We start from the raw sequence: 20,831 nt of genomic DNA on the forward strand, positions 1-20,831 counted from the left end.
TGGCAGAGGCCGGTGGCCCTGGCTGGGGGGAGGGGGTGGCCAGTTGAGTGGGAGCACCGGCCCTTTCCACTCTGTTCCCAACGCAGGGCGGTGTTGTCAGGGCAATAGGAACGCAGGCCTCGGCATCCCGGGGCCCATCCCAGCCCATCCCACCGCAGTCACCATCCGGGTCCCCACCGCTGTGCCCACGTGTAGCCGCCTTCAAGAGCCGACTGCCACTTGCCTGCGCGATGCAAACTCCTGCCGCGCCTCTCCTGGCAAGGGACGGGGACAGCACTGCTCCTGCCCTCCGCTGCGGTCGCGCTCACTCGACTCGACTCCCTCCCCACAACCCCCTGACTTCACTCCTTCCCTCCACATCTGCCACACTCCACGTCCCGATGTGGACTGAGGGCAAAGCCGCGCTTGCGTCTTGGCTGCAGTGGCAAGGGGGCAGGGCCTGTCAGGGCGTGGCCGCTTGGGGTCCGTGACCTTCATTGTGTGCTAACATGGGTTACCATGGCAGGGGCAGCCCGGCTGCTCACCTTGCACTCACAGCCCATCTTGTACCTCTGGTTTAGGCTCTTCTTCTGGGTCAGGCTCAGGGAGTCCCAGGTGGAGACCAAGTCGCAGAGCCCATTTCCGTGCTCGGGAAGAGCTGTTCACCCACAGTGGCATCCAGCCTTGCTGCCTGAAAAATCCATGCTGTGCTGCTCAGGGTCGTGACAACTGTCACACTACGGCTGTGCCCACACCGCTTTTCCTCATTCTGAGTGACGCTGCCCATTTTTGTGTATTCCTACCTGTGTGCAGCCAGCTGTGGCCTTCTATCCCATAAGAATTTTGGAAAATCACACATTTTTTTCCTCAATTCCTCTTCTGGGCTCACTGCCATACAGGCCCACAGTCCATGAGTATGGCTGGTAAAGTCCGAAGCAATATAGAATTGTGCACTACTGAAAAATATCCAACGGTTCAGCTCGTTTCAATCGTTTAAGGCAAGGCTTTTAGCTGGAACACAGTCGAGACAATTTAAAACTAGTGCTAACCTGCACACCCTCCTTGATTGGCACCTCTTGCTTTATCAATTCTGCGCATTTTGTTCTGTCCTTGGCAGTACATATCAAGATTTTCTTGTCTAAAAGAAACAAGAAAGATCAGTCACAAATACGCAGAAATCCAGACAACCACATCCGTGGTGCCCACACAGTAACATTGCTCTACTGTTTTCCTATGCCCAAAGCTACTAAGGATTAACTGAACACAACCATCTCTTGTCACGTGTTGTCACAAGAGGCACGTGCTGCTTCAGCATCGATCTTTCAGGCTGTTACCAGTGAGAAAAAGGAAGCGTGTTTTACTGTAGGAAACTTCGTTCAGGGCCTCATTTGCCTCTCTAGGCACCCACACGGTGAATAGCCCAGGAAACGGTACAGAAGTGAGCAGCAAAGCAAACCCAGGGCACCCCAAGAGACCCCCTAACGACACGAGTCCTTCTCTCCTTTTCACCATGAGGTCCCAAAGCAGCAGGGCAGGAGCAGGCAGGGCAGTCATGTGCTCGGGTCACACCGGGCAGGAGAGGGCAGGAAGAGCCCTCGAGCACCCAGGATTAGTAAAGAGAATTCCTGCCTTCAACTGAGGTTAGTCCATGCCCAAGGCCAGCGCTGATCCAGACGTGAAACTGAGGGGGTCAGTGAACCCCAGGTGCCACACAGGCTGCACCTTCTTCCCTCGCCTCGTCCATGAATTGTTTTCCAGGCTCCTCCACCTCACCCCGGCTCACACACCTGCAGGCTGGCTCAGGGCTGGCGGGGGGCTGGCGACCCTGGGGGCAGCAGCAGGAGCTGCTCTGACCCTGCTTGTGGGGCTGTCCCTGGGGCTGAGCACTCAGGCCCAGGGCTGGAGAACTGGGCCATGACAGGGCCTGTGGGCCCTGCGGTCTCCAGGTCCCTCCCCCAAGGCCCAGCCACGCTGGGAGTTACCTGCTCCTGCAGCACCCCTAGTCCTGGTCCTGTCCCTGTTCCTATTCCTGTCCCTGTTCCTGTCCCTGACCCTGTCCCTGTCCCCAGCTGCCCCCAGCCTGTCTCTCCTCCATTTCTCTTCAGGCCCCTCGGCCTCTGCCCCCTCTGGCCCCCAGGCCTCTCCTCACCTCAGCAGCTCCTCAGCCAGCCAGGACGTGGGGCCTGCGGAGGCGGCCTTCAGGAAGGGCCATTTCCCTGGAGCGGGGCCTGCAGCAGCGCAGGGGTGGGCACAGCTCTGCCCGCCCTCGGTCCGCTTGGGGGCCTGGGCCTGCTCAGGGAGGGAGGGGGACAGGAGGGGAGCTGCCCTGGGCTTGCTCTGCATGGTCAAGTCCCAAAAGGTGGCTCTGTCTGTGCTCCGGCCACAGCCCCGGGCAGCAGGAGCTGCGTGACGGAGCCACTGGCATCGGCCAGGCCTTGCCTCGTCACACCGCCCGTGCTGAGCCCAGTGCCCGGGGTCTTCCTCAGGCCTCACCTTCCCCTGGGTGATGGGGAGGAGACGTGGCCTGTCCCGGCGTGGCCAAGGACATCTTCCTGTGGCCAAAGGAAGGACGGAGCCCCCCTTACTCTCTCCACGGGGCTGGCCACTGTCCTTGGCTCCTGTCCCCGGGGATCTTCGGCGCTGGCAGGCCCTGCAGGCTTTCAGGGCCAAGGAAAGGCCGGAGTGCCAGGGGCTTCTGGGGCTCTGGGCAGCTTTGGGCATCTCTGAAGCTGAGGTGTGGCTGCCCCTTTCCCTCTGCAGACACAGATACTTGCTGCCCCCTTCATGGTCAAACCCTGTTTCTCCTCATGGCACATGAACTGGACAGAGGCCACATCCCTGGTAGTCTGGGAGGACTTCAGGGAAACATAGAAGTCAAAGATGCATGCAGATAGGAAGAAAGTGAAAAGCAGCCGTGTCCAGGTTTTTCTGCTGTTTCAGGACAGAACTCAGGCATTTGTGTGCATCCCAGCACCAAAGTATGCTTTTTTCCTCCAAGCTGCACAGCTTTTCACCAGCAAAAGGGAGCTGGGCTGAGCTGGCCTTCAGGATACCTCGGCTCCTTCCTCTTTTAATTGTGTGCCTATACTTCCATTGTCTTCCCAGCAATTTTTTTTCCTTCCTTTCTTCCCCACCCAGTTCCCTCCTCTTTCAAAGGTAATTATAATTGGACTTTCTGGACAGGTCATTGAGTAGGTAGACTCAGGATCTAAGTCTAGGCTGGTCTGTGCCTCCAGAGCTGTAGGCTGAGCAATTCTACCTATAAAGCTAGGTAGAGAGGAGTTCCTGTTTGTCACTTGTGGGTTTTTTTGGTCCTGAGACAGTGAAGGTAAGGTCATCAGCTCTGCAGCAGCTAAAACCACCACTGAAAGAGTTTTGCTGGTGGATGCTGTTCTGTGTGTTCTATTTTCAACAATGATTTCATTAAGCTGGAATTATTTCTATGCAATTAGGGGATGGGGATCTTCTAGCACTGGTCTTCTGTTTCTGGAGAGTGTCCTGACAGCTTTTGTCATCCAGAGCTTTCCTGTCTGTTCCCGAGACAAGCAATGGCCACGACATGGAACAACCCCTATGAGTAATGGCTTCAGCAGTAGGCTTGGATTTAGTGAATCCCCATGGACAAATGTACGTAGCAGGTCCTCCATCCAAGAATTTTGAGGTACCACCACTCTAGAGTGAATCTGGAGTTTGGTCAGGTCCGGCTTAGGGATGGGTTCAGTCTCAGGGCCATGCCCACAGGGACTTGCTGGGAAGGGGGTGGGAGCATGTCCCCAACCCCTGGCAGGAGCTGGGGGAGCCCGCACCTCTGCTGCCAGCTGCTCCCCCCAGGATTTGCTCTCTGCTGAGGCAGATGGCTGGAGAGGAGCTGCGTATCGTGGGGCAGACACTGGCGTCAGCAGAGTCACACCAGCAAGAACCTCAGTGCCAGACTCCCACCGTGCTGAGGCCTTGGCAGACCGTGCTCTGCAAAACCAGGAGAGTTCAAGGGCTTTGGGACAGCTGCAGATTTTGATGCTCCCCCAACAGGGAGGCAGCGGGGATTTGGAGGTGGCTGTGCTGCCTGTCCTGTGTGCTGCCCTGCAGTCCCCGTGCGGTAGTGAGAGGCAACGTCTGATGCAGACAGAGCACGTATAAGCAAGAGCCTTTCTGCATACCATTCCTCGGTAGTGACTGTGAACAACAAGCGTTTTCACTGCTAGGAAGCAGGCACTGTCTGGAAAAACATGCTATTGATTTCAGAAAGTGCAGTTAGAAGAGACTAAATTGAACATTAAAATCACTGAAGAGAATTAGTTCTGGTTTAGCTCAAACCAGGAGAGCTAAGGAGCACTTATCCTAGGTCAAGGAGTTTTTGTTTCCCCTGCTCCGCCAGCCAGCAGGCGCAGAAGAAGCTGGGAGGGAGCATGGCCAGGAGAGCTGACCCCAACTGGTGAAAGGGTCGTAGAACATCATGGTCAGTAGAGAAACTGGGGGGATTTGGCCAGGAGGGGTGCATCACTGCTCTGGAATCGGTCAGTAGGTGGTGGGCAACTGCCCTATGCATCACTTGTCTTTTCTTGGGTTTTCTTGCTCTCTCTCTTTGCTATGCTCCATTTAAATACAGTTACTACTGTTCATGTTAGTATATTTTTTATTATTATTGTCATGATTTTATTTTATTTTACTTCTTTATTAAACTGTTCTTATGTCAACGAAAAGTTTTGTGTTTTTTCCGATTCTCCTCCCCATCCCAGTGGGAGGGGAGAGGAGTGAGCAAGTGGCTGCGTGGGCTTTGGCTGTTGGCTGGGGTTTAGCCACAACGCAGAGAGCACCAGCACCTTGGCCGGTGGCGGTGACATGGCGCTGGCCAACAGGCAGGATTTCCGTTTTGCTGGCTCGGAGTTTTTGGGAGCAGCCGGCTTGCCGCCGGGGCCAGCAGGGAGGTCCGTGCCGCAGCCTGTTTCCCGAGAGGTGCAGAAGATGCCAAGACTGCTGCTGGCCTTCTGGGACACCTTGGCCAGCTTCCCCACTGCGCCGGGCACTGGCCTGGGAGCACCGCTGCTGCAAGAGACCCTCTTGAGGGTCCCGGTGTTGTCCCCACTGCCCCCAGGCTCCTGGCTGTGGCTGGGCTCCAGCAGCGCCTTGGGTGACACAGGTGGCTGCTTGTGCTCGCAGGAGCTCTGCCGGGGCAGCTCCGCTTTGGCCGCGCCTGCCCTGCTGGTGTTGCAGAAGCCTTGAGCTGCTCTGGGCGTGGGAGGCAGCTGCGGGAAGGAGAGCGACTCCTTGGGCGTCCGCGCTGCACCATTGGGCAGAGCTGTGGCCATGGGGGTGGCTTTGAGGAGCAGCCTGGGTGACGGGGAAAAAGCAGGTGCCTTTGGCGGAGCGGTTCTGTTGGGCGGCTCCAGCCCTGCCCCAGATGTACTGCGGGCCACAGGGGCTCTGACCTCCTTTGGCCCCGGCAGCTTCTTCCCCAGCAGCATGTGTGGTCTCTAGAGAAACAGAAGGACAGAGGTTCAGGGAGGAGAGCATTCAAGGAGCCAAGGACACAGAGGGATACGTCCCTCCCCATGCCTTGCCAGGCACGCTCAGGGACCCTTGGCTCAGTAGGATCCCTCCTGTCAACCGTCCTCCCTCGCACCTGCCCGTTCGGAGCAGTGCGCCTGCCTCCCTGCGGAGCTGCAGCCACCCGCCCTCGCAGAGCAGACAGAGGGGCAGCAGCTCCCAGCTCCCAGGAGCGCTGGCTGAGAGCAGCCTTAAGGACTCACCTGGCCCGTCAGCAGTGAAGACAGGGCCCTGCTGGTCACAGTTGTCTTGACCTGAGTGGAGCCAGGCAGGCTGGAGGCAGCTTTGGCCGTGGGCCCCTGCGAGCTCTTCCTGGGGCTGGGGGTTCTGGTGAAGGCAGAGAAGTGCAGGTGTTAACTGCGAGGGTTCGAGCGACGAGAGCGCTCTCGTCGGAGATGCACACAAGCAACAGGAGCCAGAAGCTCCGAGGAGATGAACCGCTCTTGATCTACAGCAAAATCCTGACAAGGAGCTGGACCTCTCCCCGCCACCCTGCTCCGAGCCAGCACGTGCACACAGGCTTTGGGGCTACTTGGGCCAAGCTCCGTCCCACACCCAGGCACGTGTTACCAGCCCCGTGCCCAATGCTGAGAGCAGGGGGAAGAGGGGCCGCAAGACACAGGGCGCTCTCACCTCAGGTAGAACAGCACGTAGGCCTGCTCTTTGAGGACCTCTTCGGTGCTGCTGGGGTGGACCCGCTCATCGTTCATTTTATACCACTGCCCATTGCTGGCCTGCAGAAGGAGAAGAGAGAATGGGGTCTGACTGTGAGCGGCGACACTCCTGGCATGAAGAGCAGCAGGAACAGTGCCCGTCGGCAGAGCTCCTCTCCCCAAAACCCACAGGCGGCCCAGGGCAGGCAAGGGGACTCTGGGAGAGCAGACCTCCACGCTTCCTGCAGCGGAGCACAGCCTGTGCAGCACACCTGATCCAGTGCTCCACACCACGCACCTCTGCTCAGCACCCTCCTTTCTGCACATTACAGGGACCCGTGAGCACCCACCAGCCCCCAGCCCAGACGGGGTGCCAAGAGAGCTCCCCGGGCTCACCTTCACGAAGCAGTAGTAGTGCCCGGCGTGGCAGCTGTACCCAGAGTGCACCAGCACCGCGTAGAGCCCGTACAGGACAGGATCCCCATTCTTCTGAGACATGTAAGGGCGGAGGTTGAAGAACTCGGGGTACCCCACGTCCTGCAGAGAGAGGATGTCTCAGGAGCCTGCACAGCAGATGGCTTTCTTGCTAGAGCAAGGGCAGCTCAGCCGTCCTGCAGATCCCACCTTTCAAGGGAGGGGGACCCGCTCTCGCCAGGCCGAGTGCACGGTGAGGAAGATGCCAGGATGAGCCAAACTCCCTCTGTGCCGCACAGCTGGGGAAGGTCAGCAGGACTGCGGCAGAGCTTGCACTGGATCGCCTCCCACCCTGCTTTGGGCAGCAGAGCCTCGGGCCAGGAGACAGCCCCCGCTCTGGATTGCCGAGCACTCACCTTTGTGAGTTTGCCTCCACCAAAGTCGGCAAAGCGCTTCAGCGAGATGGTGAGAACGTTGGAGGCTCGGTGGATGGTGAAGCCCTTGCTGGCCGTCACTTTCTTCTTGCATCTGCGCAGCAAGAGCTCGAGCTATTCAAGCTGATCCACCACCCGGACAATGCCAGCCCTGGCCAAGCGGCACACCCCACGGCAGGGACCCTGCTGACAGCGGGCACCGCTCCAGGGCACCTGCTTGTGGCCGTGTCTGCTGGCCCCTGCCCTTCCCACCAGAGGAGGGAGCTGAGGAGAGGCAGGCTTCATTGCAGGCTTCCGTGGCCACGTGCCTCACAGTTTAGCCACGGAGCAGGTAGAGAAGCCCTCCCTTACTGGAGCAGGCTTTCCGCCTGCTTCCCACCAGCACACCCACGGGCCCCTTCCCGCCCACAGCCCCACACACTCACTGGGCACACATGTAGGCGTTCTCCCCGCCCAGCAGGTCTGGCTTCACAAACAGCTCCAGCGCCTGCACTAGGTTTGCGGCTTCCTGCAAGGGCAGAGGAGAGGTCAGGGCATGAGTGGCCTGTCCACACGACAGCCCAGCTCCCCGCCGAGACACTGGCCCCGAGAGATAACACAGAGCATGAGCACAGGGCCACAGGCTACACCACACCTGTGAGCCTGCCACCAGCTAGGCACCGGCCAGCACGCTGTAAGGGACGGCGGCACTGCCCCCCACACCACAGAGCCTCAACGCAGGAGTCGTGGCCCACGCTCAGGCAACGGGCACTGCTCTGCCAGAGAGAGAAGGCAGCGCCACAATGGAAGCGGCTTCCCTCTCGCCTGCACCGTGCCTTGACGCTGGCCGGTTAAGGAGCCTTAAGAGCAGTAATGGTGCAGGTGCAGGAACGTCCCCCCACGAGAGCAGAGCTCCTTCCCATGCCCAACCCTGCCCCAGTACCCCGATCTCCAGCGGCAGGTCCAGGTAAGGGTCGTACGTGTCCGAGACGCTCTTGCACGCCAAGCACTTCACTGCAAAAGAGCGAGCAATGAGCACAGCCTGGCACAACACCTGCACCCGCCACCACCCCAGCACAGCGCAGGCAGCTGCAATATTCCCCCTCTCTGCATTTGGGCTCTGGGAGGTGAGCACCAGGATTCACAGCCTGGCAAGGAGGAAGGCTGGCAATTCCGCTGGGACAGCGGTTGTTGCTAGAGAGCTGGCAACAGGGGTTCCTCTATCAGTGGCAATGAGCTGGAGACCCACGGCCAACGGCTTTTTCCATCGCCACAACAGGGGTCACGAGCTGCAGGCACTGCCAGACTGACCGGCTGCAGCTCTGGGTACGTTACGCATGCTTCACCACTTTCCCAAGAGATTTTTTACCGCAAGGCTCTCGGGGCAACAGCAGCCCTGAGAGTCGCAGGCCCAGGACCTGGCAGCCAGCACTCACCACGGGACCGCAGGTAACCGCCAAAGACCTGGTGAACCAGCGTCGTGGCCTGGGTCTCGCGATCCAACCTGGAGATAACAGCACCAGATCTCACACCACCCCTCCGCCATGGCCACACCCGCGGGCCACCCCTGTGTCCTCGGGACAGCTCCCCTGTGCACTCTGGCCAGCGGATGGGCTGCAGAGCTCCAAGGGCAGAGGGAAGTCGCAGCTGCTGCCAGCCTGCTCTCCCAGTGCCGCAGCTCGAGGGGTGGCACCAGGCTCCGATGCACACCTTCCTTGAGAAGGAGCAGAAACTCCTGGCTGGAGCTCAGAGCTGGGCACTGCAGACGGAGGCAACGCAGGCTTCCCGGGACGGAGAGCCCACAGGAAAGCGGCTCAGCCCTGGCCACAGCGCTGGGGCTGAACTAGCGGGCACGCCTGTATTCCTCAGCAATTGGGACAGGATCCAAACCCATAGCAGCCTCGGGATTTGGGGACAGGACCACAGCTCTGCTATGGTGGAGGAGTCAGGAGAAGGGAGAAGGCAGACAACAGCCCAGAGCTGTGTCACAGAGGGGCAGGGAGCTGGGCCACCCACTCAAGGTCCCTGGAACCAGCGGCTCCCTCTATGAGTCTGACCTGGGGGACACATTCACCCCACAGGCCCCTCCTGTGGGTGCAGGGGACCAGTGAAGGGACAGTGGGGAAGAGCAGCGATGGGCCATCAGAGGCCCCACGTACGTGGTACAGCCTTTCAAGCAGGCCTTCTGCATGGCATCGACGGTGTGACACAGGAACTCGTGCGCATCCTCCTGTCTCCTGAAGAGGATGTGCTGGGCAATATCTGCAGGAGAGGGAAGAATCAGCCCCAGCACGTGCTGCATGATGCAGGCCTTCCCTCCCTTCCTTGGGGCAGGGACTGTGGGGGTTGAGCCCCCTCAAACCAAACCAGACATCAGACTCTTGCCGGAAAGCCCCAAGTGGCCCTTGAAGGCGCCAGCCCCTGGCAGGCTCAGGGAGTCATCTCAGAAGAGCCGTCTGCCAAGACCTGCCCCCATCTCAAAGGCTACGCTCCTGCATTAGCCACTGCTCTCCTGCATGGCTACCAGGGGGAGGGGAAGGCAGCCGTCCTTACTCTTGAGGTCTCGGATGAAGGATATCGGCTTTATTGTCTTGCCGCTGTTGGCAAAAGCCTCAATTGTGTGCTTCTCCATGAGGCACATCATGCAAAAGCCTCCTTGGTCACCTGGAGCAGGAGAGGAGAAGACAGGGCGTTAACGACAGGACATGGCGCCCCACTGCCGGAGCCAGATGCAGGGGTGCTGAGCGCAGCACTGGCAACAGGACAGGCAGGCGCTCCTCCTCCCACTGGCACCCCTGCCCCAGCCCTGCTGCCTGCCGAGCCGGGCCTCCCTACTCACAGCTGCGGCTGTGCTCCTTGGAGAGCAGGTAGTTGGCGAGCGGCGGCGTGTGGGTCAGGCACTGCACCGTGGAGTTGAGGAAGCAGGTGTTCCCCAGGTTCTCCAGCCCGGCGCCGACCTGGTAGATCCGCTCCCACTTCATGGAGAGGCGCTCCACGGGGAAGAGCACCTTCTGGGGCATGGGGACCCCGTCCCCCCGTTCCCCTGCGGCATGGCCGCTGCCTGCAGGGAGAGGGGCGGTGAGTCGTGGCAGTGCGGAGCGTGGGGAGGGCCCCCCTCGCCCGCTCTACCTACCCTGCTTGCCGGGTGGCTTCTCCTTGGCAGCCTCGGCCCAGGGGTTGAGCAGCACGTACTTCCCCTGCAGCTGCTCCAGCTCGCAGGAGAAGCCGTGGCTGGTGGGCTCGACCTCGTTCTTCTGCAGCCGCATCTTCTTGGCCGAGGGGGCCAGCAGCCAGCCCAGCTCCCCATCCTCAGCCATCTCCCACCAGGTCCGCTTCAGCGCCAGCCTCGCTGCCTTCTTCGGCTTCTCCATGGTCAGTGTGGCAGAGGCCGGTGGCCCTGGCTGGGGGGAGGGGGTGGCCAGTTGAGTGGGAGCACCGGCCCTTTCCACTCTGTTCCCAACGCAGGGCGGTGTTGTCAGGGCAATAGGAACGCAGGCCTCGGCATCCCGGGGCCCATCCCAGCCCATCCCACCGCAGTCACCATCCGGGTCCCCACCGCTGTGCCCACGTGTAGCCGCCTTCAAGAGCCGACTGCCACTTGCCTGCGCGATGCAAACTCCTGCCGCGCCTCTCCTGGCAAGGGACGGGGACAGCACTGCTCCTGCCCTCCGCTGCGGTCGCGCTCACTCGACTCGACTCCCTCCCCACAACCCCCTGACTTCACTCCTTCCCTCCACGTCTGCCACACTCCACGTCCCGATGTGGACTGAGGGCAAAGCCGCGCTTGCGTCTTGGCTGCAGTGGCAAGGGGGCAGGGCCTGTCAGGGCGTGGCCGCTTGGGGTCCGTGACCTTCATTGTGTGCTAACATGGGTTACCATGGCAGGGGCAGCCCGGCTGCTCACCTTGCACTCACAGCCCATCTTGTACCTCTGGTTTAGGCTCTTCTTCTGGGTCAGGCTCAGGGAGTCCCAGGTGGAGACCAAGTCGCAGAGCCCATTTCCGTGCTCGGGAAGAGCTGTTCACCCACAGTGGCATCCAGCCTTGCTGCCTGAAAAATCCATGCTGTGCTGCTCAGGGTCGTGACAACTGTCACACTACGGCTGTGCCCACACCGCTTTTCCTCATTCTGAGTGACGCTGCCCATTTTTGTGTATTCCTACCTGTGTGCAGCCAGCTGTGGCCTTCTATCCCATAAGAATTTTGGAAAATCACACATTTTTTTCCTCAATTCCTCTTCTGGGCTCACTGCCATACAGGCCCACAGTCCATGAGTATGGCTGGTAAAGTCCGAAGCAATATAGAATTGTGCACTACTGAAAAATATCCAACGGTTCAGCTCGTTTCAATCGTTTAAGGCAAGGCTTTTAGCTGGAACACAGTCGAGACAATTTAAAACTAGTGCTAACCTGCACGCCCTCCTTGATTGGCACCTCTTGCTTTATCAATTCTGCGCATTTTGTTCTGTCTTTGGCAGTACATATCAAGATTTTCTTGTCTAAAAGAAACAAGAAAGATCAGTCACAAATACGCAGAAATCCAGACAACCACATCCGTGGTGCCCACACAGTAACATTGCTCTACTGTTTTCCTATGCCCAAAGCTACTAAGGATTAACTGAACACAACCATCTCTTGTCACGTGTTGTCACAAGAGGCACGTGCTGCTTCAGCATCGATCTTTCAGGCTGTTACCAGTGAGAAAAAGGAAGCGTGTTTTACTGTAGGAAACTTCGTTCAGGGCCTCATTTGCCTCTCTAGGCACCCACACGGTGAATAGCCCAGGAAACGGTACAGAAGTGAGCAGCAAAGCAAACCCAGGGCACCCCAAGAGACCCCCTAACGACACGAGTCCTTCTCTCCTTTTCACCATGAGGTCCCAAAGCAGCAGGGCAGGAGCAGGCAGGGCAGTCATGTGCTCGGGTCACACCGGGCAGGAGAGGGCAGGAAGAGCCCTCGAGCACCCAGGATTAGTAAAGAGAATTCCTGCCTTCAACTGAGGTTAGTCCATGCCCAAGGCCAGCGCTGATCCAGACGTGAAACTGAGGGGGTCAGTGAACCCCAGGTGCCACACAGGCTGCACCTTCTTCCCTCGCCTCGTCCATGAATTGTTTTCCAGGCTCCTCCACCTCACCCCGGCTCACACACCTGCAGGCTGGCTCAGGGCTGGCGGGGGGCTGGCGACCCTGGGGGCAGCAGCAGGAGCTGCTCTGACCCTGCTTGTGGGGCTGTCCCTGGGGCTGAGCACTCAAGCCCAGGGCTGGAGAACTGGGCCATGACAGGGCCTGTGGGCCCTGCGGTCTCCAGGTCCCTCCCCCAAGGCCCAGCCACGCTGGGAGTTACCTGCTCCTGCAGCACCCCTAGTCCTGGTCCTGTCCCTGTTCCTATTCCTGTCCCTGTTCCTGTCCCTGTCCCTGTCCCTGTCCCCAGCTGCCCCCAGCCTGTCTCTCCTCCATTTCTCTTCAGGCCCCTCGGCCTCTGCCCCCTCTGGCCCCCAGGCCTCTCCTCACCTCAGCAGCTCCTCAGCCAGCCAGGACGTGGGGCCTGCGGAGGCGGCCTTCAGGAAGGGCCATTTCCCTGGAGCGGGGCCTGCAGCAGCGCAGGGGTGGGCACAGCTCTGCCCGCCCTCGGTCCGCTTGGGGGCCTGGGCCTGCTCAGGGAGGGAGGGGGACAGGAGGGGAGCTGCCCTGGGCTTGCTCTGCATGGTCAAGTCCCAAAAGGTGGCTCTGTCTGTGCTCCGGCCACAGCCCCGGGCAGCAGGAGCTGCGTGACGGAGCCACTGGCATCGGCCAGGCCATGCCTCGTCACACCGCCCGTGCTGAGCCCAGTGCCCGGGGTCTTCCTCAGGCCTCACCTTCCCCTGGGTGATGGGGAGGAGACGTGGCCTGTCCCGGCGTGGCCAAGGACATCTTCCTGTGGCCAAAGGAAGGACGGAGCCCCCCTTACTCTCTCCACGGGGCTGGCCACTGTCCTTGGCTCCTGTCCCCGGGGATCTTCGGCGCTGGCAGGCCCTGCAGGCTTTCAGGGCCAAGGAAAGGCCGGAGTGCCAGGGGCTTCTGGGGCTCTGGGCAGCTTTGGACATCTCTGAAGCTGAGGTGTGGCTGCCCCTTTCCCTCTGCAGACACAGATACTTGCTGCCCCCTTCATGGTCAAACCCTGTTTCTCCTCATGGCACATGAACTGGACAGAGGCCACATCCCTGGTAGTCTGGGAGGACTTCAGGGAAACATAGAAGTCAAAGATGCATGCAGATAGGAAGAAAGTGAAAAGCAGCCGTGTCCAGGTTTTTCTGCTGTTTCAGGACAGAACTCAGGCATTTGTGTGCATCCCAGCACCAAAGTATGCTTTTTTCCTCCAAGCTGCACAGCTTTTCACCAGCAAAAGGGAGCTGGGCTGAGCTGGCCTTCAGGATACCTCGGCTCCTTCCTCTTTTAATTGTGTGCCTATACTTCCATTGTCTTCCCAGCAATTTTTTTTCCTTCCTTTCTTCCCCACCCAGTTCCCTCCTCTTTCAAAGGTAATTATAATTGGACTTTCTGGACAGGTCATTGAGTAGGTAGACTCAGGATCTAAGTCTAGGCTGGTCTGTGCCTCCAGAGCTGTAGGCTGAGCAATTCTACCTATAAGGCTAGGTAGAGAGGAGTTCCTGTTTGTCACTTGTGGGTTTTTTTGGTCCTGAGACAGTGAAGGTAAGGTCATCAGCTCTGCAGCAGCTAAAACCACCACTGAAAGAGTTTTGCTGGTGGATGCTGTTCTGTGTGTTCTATTTTCAACAATGATTTCATTAAGCTGGAATTATTTCTATGCAATTAGGGGATGGGGATCTTCTAGCACTGGTCTTCTGTTTCTGGAGAGTGTCCTGACAGCTTTTGTCATCCAGAGCTTTCCTGTCTGTTCCCGAGACAAGCAATGGCCACGACATGGAACAACCCCTATGAGTAATGGCTTCAGCAGTAGGCTTGGATTTAGTGAATCCCCATGGACAAATGTACGTAGCAGGTCCTCCATCCAAGAATTTTGAGGTACCACCACTCTAGAGTGAATCTGGAGTTTGGTCAGGTCCGGCTTAGGGATGGGTTCAGTCTCAGGGCCATGCCCACAGGGACTTGCTGGGAAGGGGGTGGGAGCATGTCCCCAACCCCTGGCAGGAGCTGGGGGAGCCCGCACCTCTGCTGCCAGCTGCTCCCCCCAGGATTTGCTCTCTGCTGAGGCAGATGGCTGGAGAGGAGCTGCGTATCGTGGGGCAGACACTGGCATCAGCAGAGTCACACCAGCAAGAACCTCAGTGCCAGACTCCCACCGTGCTGAGGCCTTGGCAGACCGTGCTCTGCAAAACCAGGAGAGTTCAAGGGCTTTGGGACAGCTGCAGATTTTGATGCTCCCCCAACAGGGAGGCAGCGGGGATTTGGAGGTGGCTGTGCTGCCTGTCCTGTGTGCTGCCCTGCAGTCCCCGTGCGGTAGTGAGAGGCAACGTCTGATGCAGACAGAGCACGTATAAGCAAGAGCCTTTCTGCATACCATTCCTCGGTAGTGACTGTGAACAACAAGCGTTTTCACTGCTAGGAAGCAGGCACTGTCTGGAAAAACATGCTATTGATTTCAGAAAGTGCAGTTAGAAGAGACTAAATTGAACATTAAAATCACTGAAGAGAATTAGTTCTGGTTTAGCTCAAACCAGGAGAGCTAAGGAGCACTTATCCTAGGTCAAGGAGTTTTTGTTTCCCCTGCTCCGCCAGCCAGCAGGCGCAGAAGAAGCTGGGAGGGAGCATGGCCAGGAGAGCTGACCCCAACTGGTGAAAGGGTCGTAGAACATCATGGTCAGTAGAGAAACTGGGGGGATTTGGCCAGGAGGGGTGCATCACTGCTCTGGAATCGGTCAGTAGGTGGTGGGCAACTGCCCTATGCATCACTTGTCTTTTCTTGGGTTTTCTTGCTCTCTCTCTTTGCTATGCTCCATTTAAATACAGTTACTACTGTTCATGTTAGTATATTTTTTATTATTATTGTCATGATTTTATTTTATTTTACTTCTTTATTAAACTGTTCTTATGTCAACGAAAAGTTTTGTGTTTTTTCCGATTCTCCTCCCCATCCCAGTGGGAGGGGAGAGGAGTGAGCAAGTGGCTGCGTGGGCTTTGGCTGTTGGCTGGGGTTTAGCCACAACGCAGAGAGCACCAGCACCTTGGCCGGTGGTGGTGACATGGCGCTGGCCAACAGGCAGGATTTCCGTTTTGCTGGCTCGAAGTTTTTGGGAGCAGCCGGCTCGCCGCCGGGGCCAGCAGGGAGGTCCGTGCTGCAGCCTGTTTCCCGAGAGGTGCAGAAGATGCCAAGACTGCTGCTGGCCTTCTGGGACACCTTGGCCAGCTTCCCCACTGCGCCGGGCACTGGCCTGGGAGCACCGCTGCTGCAAGAGACCCTCTTGAGGGTCCCGGTGTTGTCCCCACTGCCCCCAGGCTCCTGGCTGTGGCTGGGCTCCAGCAGCGCCTTGGGTGACACAGGTGGCTGCTTGTGCTCGCAGGAGCTCTGCCGGGGCAGCTCCGCTTTGGCCGCGCCTGCCCTGCTGGTGTTGCAGAAGCCTTGAGCTGCTCTGGGCGCGGGAGGCAGCTGCGGGAAGGAGAGCGACTCCTTGGGCGTCCGCGCTGCACCATTGGGCAGAGCTGTGGCCATGGGGGTGGCTTTGAGGAGCAGCCTGGGTGACGGGGAAAAAGCAGGTGCCTTTGGCAGAGCGGTTCTGTTGGGCGGCTCCAGCCCTGCCCCAGATGTACTGCGGGCCACAGGGGCTCTGACCTCCTTTGGCCCCGGCAGCTTCTTCCCCAGCAGCATGTGTGGTCTCTAGAGAAACAGAAGGACAGAGGTTCAGGGAGGAGAGCATTCAAGGAGCCAAGGACACAGAGGGATACGTCCCTCCCCATGCCTTGCCAGGCACGCTCAGGGACCCTTGGCTCAGTAGGATCCCTCCTGTCAACCGTCCTCCCTCGCACCTGCCCGTTCGGAGCAGTGCGCCTGCCTCCCTGCGGAGCTGCAGCCACCCGCCCTCGCAGAGCAGACAGAGGGGCAGCAGCTCCCAGCTCCCAGGAGCGCTGGCTGAGAGCAGCCTTAAGGACTCACCTGGCCCGTCAGCAGTGAAGACAGGGCCCTGCTGGTCACAGTTGTCTTGACCTGAGTGGAGCCAGGCAGGCTGGAGGCAGCTTTGGCCGTGGGCCCCTGCGAGCTCTTCCTGGGGCTGGGGGTTCTGGTGAAGGCAGAGAAGTGCAGGTGTTAACTGCGAGGGTTCGAGCGACGAGAGCGCTCTCGTCGGAGATGCACACAAGCAACAGGAGCCAGAAGCTCCGAGGAGATGAACCGCTCTTGATCTACAGCAAAATCCTGACAAGGAGCTGGACCTCTCCCCGCCACCCTGCTCCGAGCCAGCACGTGCACACAGGCTTTGGGGCTACTTGGGCCAAGCTCCGTCCCACACCCAGGCACGTGTTACCAGCCCCGTGCCCAATGCTGAGAGCAGGGGGAAGAGGGGCCGCAAGACACAGGGCGCTCTCACCTCAGGTAGAACAGCACGTAGGCCTGCTCTTTGAGGACCTCTTCGGTGCTGCTGGGGTGGACCCGCTCATCGTTCATTTTATACCACTGCCCATTGCTGGCCTGCAGAAGGAGAAGAGAGAATGGGGTCTGACTGTGAGCGGCGACACTCCTGGCATGAAGAGCAGCAGGAACAGTGCCCGTCGGCAGAGCTCCTCTCCCCAAAACCCACAGGCGGCCCAGGGCAGGCAAGGGGACTCTGGGAGAGCAGACCTCCACGCTTCCTGCAGCGGAGCACAGCCTGTGCAGCACACCTGATCCAGTGCTCCACACCACGCACCTCTGCTCAGCACCCTCCTTTCTGCACATTACAGGGACCCGTGAGCACCCACCAGCCCCCAGCCCAGACGGGGTGCCAAGAGAGCTCCCCGGGCTCACCTTCACGAAGCAGTAGTAGTGCCCGGCGTGGCAGCTGTACCCAGAGTGCACCAGCACCGCGTAGAGCCCGTACAGGACAGGATCCCCATTCTTCTGAGACATGTAAGGGCGGAGGTTGAAGAACTCGGGGTACCCCACGTCCTGCAGAGAGAGGATGTCTCAGGAGCCTGCACAGCAGATGGCTTTCTTGCTAGAGCAAGGGCAGCTCAGCCGTCCTGCAGATCCCACCTTTCAAGGGAGGGGGACCCGCTCTCGCCAGGCCGAGTGCACGGTGAGGAAGATGCCAGGATGAGCCAAACTCCCTCTGTGCCGCACAGCTGGGGAAGGTCAGCAGGACTGCGGCAGAGCTTGCACTGGATCGCCTCCCACCCTGCTTTGGGCAGCAGAGCCTCGGGCCAGGAGACAGCCCCCGCTCTGGATTGCCGAGCACTCACCTTTGTGAGTTTGCCTCCACCAAAGTCGGCAAAGCGCTTCAGCGAGATGGTGAGAACGTTGGAGGCTCGGTGGATGGTGAAGCCCTTGCTGGCCGTCACTTTCTTCTTGCATCTGCGCAGCAAGAGCTCGAGCTATTCAAGCTGATCCACCACCCGGACAATGCCAGCCCTGGCCAAGCGGCACACCCCACGGCAGGGACCCTGCTGACAGCGGGCACCGCTCCAGGGCACCTGCTTGTGGCCGTGTCTGCTGGCCCCTGCCCTTCCCACCAGAGGAGCAGAGGAGGGAGCTGAGGAGAGGCAGGCTTCATTGCAGGCTTCCGTGGCCACGTGCCTCACAGTTTAGCCACGGAGCAGGTAGAGAAGCCCTCCCTTACTGGAGCAGGCTTTCCGCCTGCTTCCCACCAGCACACCCACGGGCCCCTTCCCGCCCACAGCCCCACACACTCACTGGGCACACATGTAGGCGTTCTCCCCGCCCAGCAGGTCTGGCTTCACAAACAGCTCCAGCGCCTGCACTAGGTTTGCGGCTTCCTGCAAGGGCAGAGGAGAGGTCAGGGCATGAGTGGCCTGTCCACACGACAGCCCAGCTCCCCGCCGAGACACTGGCCCCGAGAGATAACACAGAGCATGAGCACAGGGCCACAGGCTACACCACACCTGTGAGCCTGCCACCAGCTAGGCACCGGCCAGCACGCTGTAAGGGACGGCGGCACTGCCCCCCACACCACAGAGCCTCAACGCAGGAGTCGTGGCCCACGCTCAGGCAACGGGCACTGCTCTGCCAGAGAGAGAAGGCAGCGCCACAATGGAAGCGGCTTCCCTCTCGCCTGCACCGTGCCTTGACGCTGGCCGGTTAAGGAGCCTTAAGAGCAGTAATGGTGCAGGTGCAGGAACGTCCCCCCACGAGAGCAGAGCTCCTTCCCATGCCCAACCCTGCCCCAGTACCCCGATCTCCAGCGGCAGGTCCAGGTAAGGGTCGTACGTGTCCGAGACGCTCTTGCACGCCAAGCACTTCACTGCAAAAGAGCGAGCAATGAGCACAGCCTGGCACAACACCTGCACCCGCCACCACCCCAGCACAGCGCAGGCAGCTGCAATATTCCCCCTCTCTGCATTTGGGCTCTGGGAGGTGAGCACCAGGATTCACAGCCTGGCAAGGAGGAAGGCTGGCAATTCCGCTGGGACAGCGGTTGTTGCTAGAGAGCTGGCAACAGGGGTTCCTCTATCAGTGGCAATGAGCTGGAGACCCACGGCCAACGGCTTTTTCCATCGCCACAACAGGGGTCACGAGCTGCAGGCACTGCCAGACTGACCGGCTGCAGCTCTGGGTACGTTACGCATGCTTCGCCACTTTCCCAAGAGATTTTTTACCGCAAGGCTCTCGGGGCAACAGCAGCCCTGAGAGTCACAGGCCCAGGACCTGGCAGCCAGCACTCACCACGGGACCGCAGGTAACCGCCAAAGACCTGGTGAACCAGCGTCGTGGCCTGGGTCTCGCGATCCAACCTGGAGATAACAGCACCAGATCTCACACCACCCCTCCGCCATGGCCACACCCGCGGGCCACCCCTGTGTCCTCGGGACAGCTCCCCTGTGCACTCTGGCCAGCGGATGGGCTGCAGAGCTCCAAGGGCAGAGGGAAGTCGCAGCTGCTGCCAGCCTGCTCTCCCAGTGCCGCAGCTCGAGGGGTGGCACCAGGCTCCGATGCACACCTTCCTTGAGAAGGAGCAGAAACTCCTGGCTGGAGCTCAGAGCTGGGCACTGCAGACGGAGGCAACGCAGGCTTCCCGGGACGGAGAGCCCACAGGAAAGCGGCTCAGCCCTGGCCACAGCGCTGGGGCTGAACTAGCGGGCACGCCTGTATTCCTCAGCAATTGGGACAGGATCCAAACCCATAGCAGCCTCGGGATTTGGGGACAGGACCACAGCTCTGCTATGGTGGAGGAGTCAGGAGAAGGGAGAAGGCAGACAACAGCCCAGAGCTGTGTCACAGAGGGGCAGGGAGCTGGGCCACCCACTCAAGGTCCCTGGAACCAGCGGCTCCCTCTATGAGTCTGACCTGGGGGACACATTCACCCCACAGGCCCCTCCTGTGGGTGCAGGGGACCAGTGAAGGGACAGTGGGGAAGAGCAGCGATGGGCCATCAGAGGCCCCACGTACGTGGTACAGCCTTTCAAGCAGGCCTTCTGCATGGCATCGACGGTGTGACACAGGAACTCGTGCGCATCCTCCTGTCTCCTGAAGAGGATGTGCTGGGCAATATCTGCAGGAGAGGGAAGAATCAGCCCCAGCACGTGCTGCATGATGCAGGCCTTCCCTCCCTTCCTTGGGGCAGGGACTGTGGGGGTTGAGCCCCCTCAAACCAAACCAGACATCAGACTCTTGCCGGAAAGCCCCAAGTGGCCCTTGAAGGCGCCAGCCCCTGGCAGGCTCAGGGAGTCATCTCAGAAGAGCCGTCTGCCAAGACCTGCCCCCATCTCAAAGGCTACGCTCCTGCATTAGCCACTGCTCTCCTGCATGGCTACCAGGGGGAGGGGAAGGCAGCCGTCCTTACTCTTGAGGTCTCGGATGAAGGATATCGGCTTTATTGTCTTGCCGCTGTTGGCAAAAGCCTCAATTGTGTGCTTCTCCATGAGGCACATCATGCAAAAGCCTCCTTGGTCACCTGGAGCAGGAGAGGAGAAGACAGGGCGTTAACGACAGGACATGGCGCCCCACTGCCGGAGCCAGATGCAGGGGTGCTGAGCGCAGCACTGGCAACAGGACAGGCAGGCGCTCCTCCTCCCACTGGCACCCCTGCCCCAGCCCTGCTGCCTGCCGAGCCGGGCCTCCCTACTCACAGCTGCGGCTGTGCTCCTTGGAGAGCAGGTAGTTGGCGAGCGGCGGCGTGTGGGTCAGGCACTGCACCGTGGAGTTGAGGAAGCAGGTGTTCCCCAGGTTCTCCAGCCCGGCGCCGACCTGGTAGATCCGCTCCCACTTCATGGAGAGGCGCTCCACGGGGAAGAGCACCTTCTGGGGCATGGGGACCCCGTCCCCCCGTTCCCCTGCGGCATGGCCGCTGCCTGCAGGGAGAGGGGCGGTGAGTCGTGGCAGTGCGGAGCGTGGGGAGGGCCCCCCTCGCCCGCTCTACCTACCCTGCTTGCCGGGTGGCTTCTCCTTGGCAGCCTCGGCCCAGGGGTTGAGCAGCACGTACTTCCCCTGCAGCTGCTCCAGCTCGCAGGAGAAGCCGTGGCTGGTGGGCTCGACCTCGTTCTTCTGCAGCCGCATCTTCTTGGCCGAGGGGGCCAGCAGCCAGCCCAGCTCCCCATCCTCAGCCATCTCCCACCAGGTCCGCTTCAGCGCCAGCCTCGCTGCCTTCTTCGGCTTCTCCATGGTCAGTGTGGCAGAGGCCGGTGGCCCTGGCTGGGGGGAGGGGGTGGCCAGTTGAGTGGGAGCACCG

At 59.9% G+C, this 20,831-nt stretch overlaps 2 protein-coding genes across 2 annotated transcripts; both read right to left on the reverse strand.

Annotated features, from left to right (window-relative positions):
- Positions 1 to 341: 341 nt before the first annotated feature.
- Positions 342 to 10,374, reverse strand: LOC147413862 (ubiquitin carboxyl-terminal hydrolase 36-like). Its single transcript, XM_086477031.1, has 18 exons — positions 10,146 to 10,374; positions 9,843 to 10,064; positions 9,557 to 9,667; positions 9,163 to 9,265; positions 8,440 to 8,507; positions 7,947 to 8,017; positions 7,450 to 7,532; positions 7,007 to 7,118; positions 6,573 to 6,713; positions 6,157 to 6,257; positions 5,727 to 5,850; positions 4,783 to 5,450; positions 3,786 to 3,945; positions 2,565 to 2,636; positions 2,129 to 2,268; positions 1,029 to 1,117; positions 525 to 637; positions 342 to 416 (listed from the first exon to the last, which is right to left on the reverse strand). The coding sequence occupies exons 1-18, from the start codon at positions 10,372 to 10,374 to the stop codon at positions 342 to 344; spliced, it is 2,682 nt and encodes an 893-aa protein (XP_086333157.1).
- Positions 10,375 to 10,723: 349 nt separating this feature from the next.
- LOC147413863 (ubiquitin carboxyl-terminal hydrolase 36-like) lies at positions 10,724 to 20,764 on the reverse strand. The gene is made up of 18 exons (XM_086477032.1): positions 20,527 to 20,764; positions 20,233 to 20,454; positions 19,947 to 20,057; positions 19,553 to 19,655; positions 18,830 to 18,897; positions 18,337 to 18,407; positions 17,840 to 17,922; positions 17,389 to 17,500; positions 16,955 to 17,095; positions 16,539 to 16,639; positions 16,109 to 16,232; positions 15,495 to 15,832; positions 15,182 to 15,404; positions 12,947 to 13,018; positions 12,511 to 12,650; positions 11,411 to 11,499; positions 10,907 to 11,019; positions 10,724 to 10,798 (listed from the first exon to the last, which is right to left on the reverse strand). The coding sequence occupies exons 1-18, from the start codon at positions 20,762 to 20,764 to the stop codon at positions 10,724 to 10,726; spliced, it is 2,424 nt and encodes an 807-aa protein (XP_086333158.1).
- Positions 20,765 to 20,831: the final 67 nt, after the last annotated feature.

The sequence above is a fragment of the Leptosomus discolor genome, chromosome 23 (assembly GCF_034619465.1).
Source record: "Leptosomus discolor isolate bLepDis1 chromosome 23, bLepDis1.hap2, whole genome shotgun sequence".
Classification (NCBI taxonomy): domain Eukaryota; kingdom Metazoa; phylum Chordata; class Aves; order Leptosomiformes; family Leptosomidae; genus Leptosomus; species Leptosomus discolor.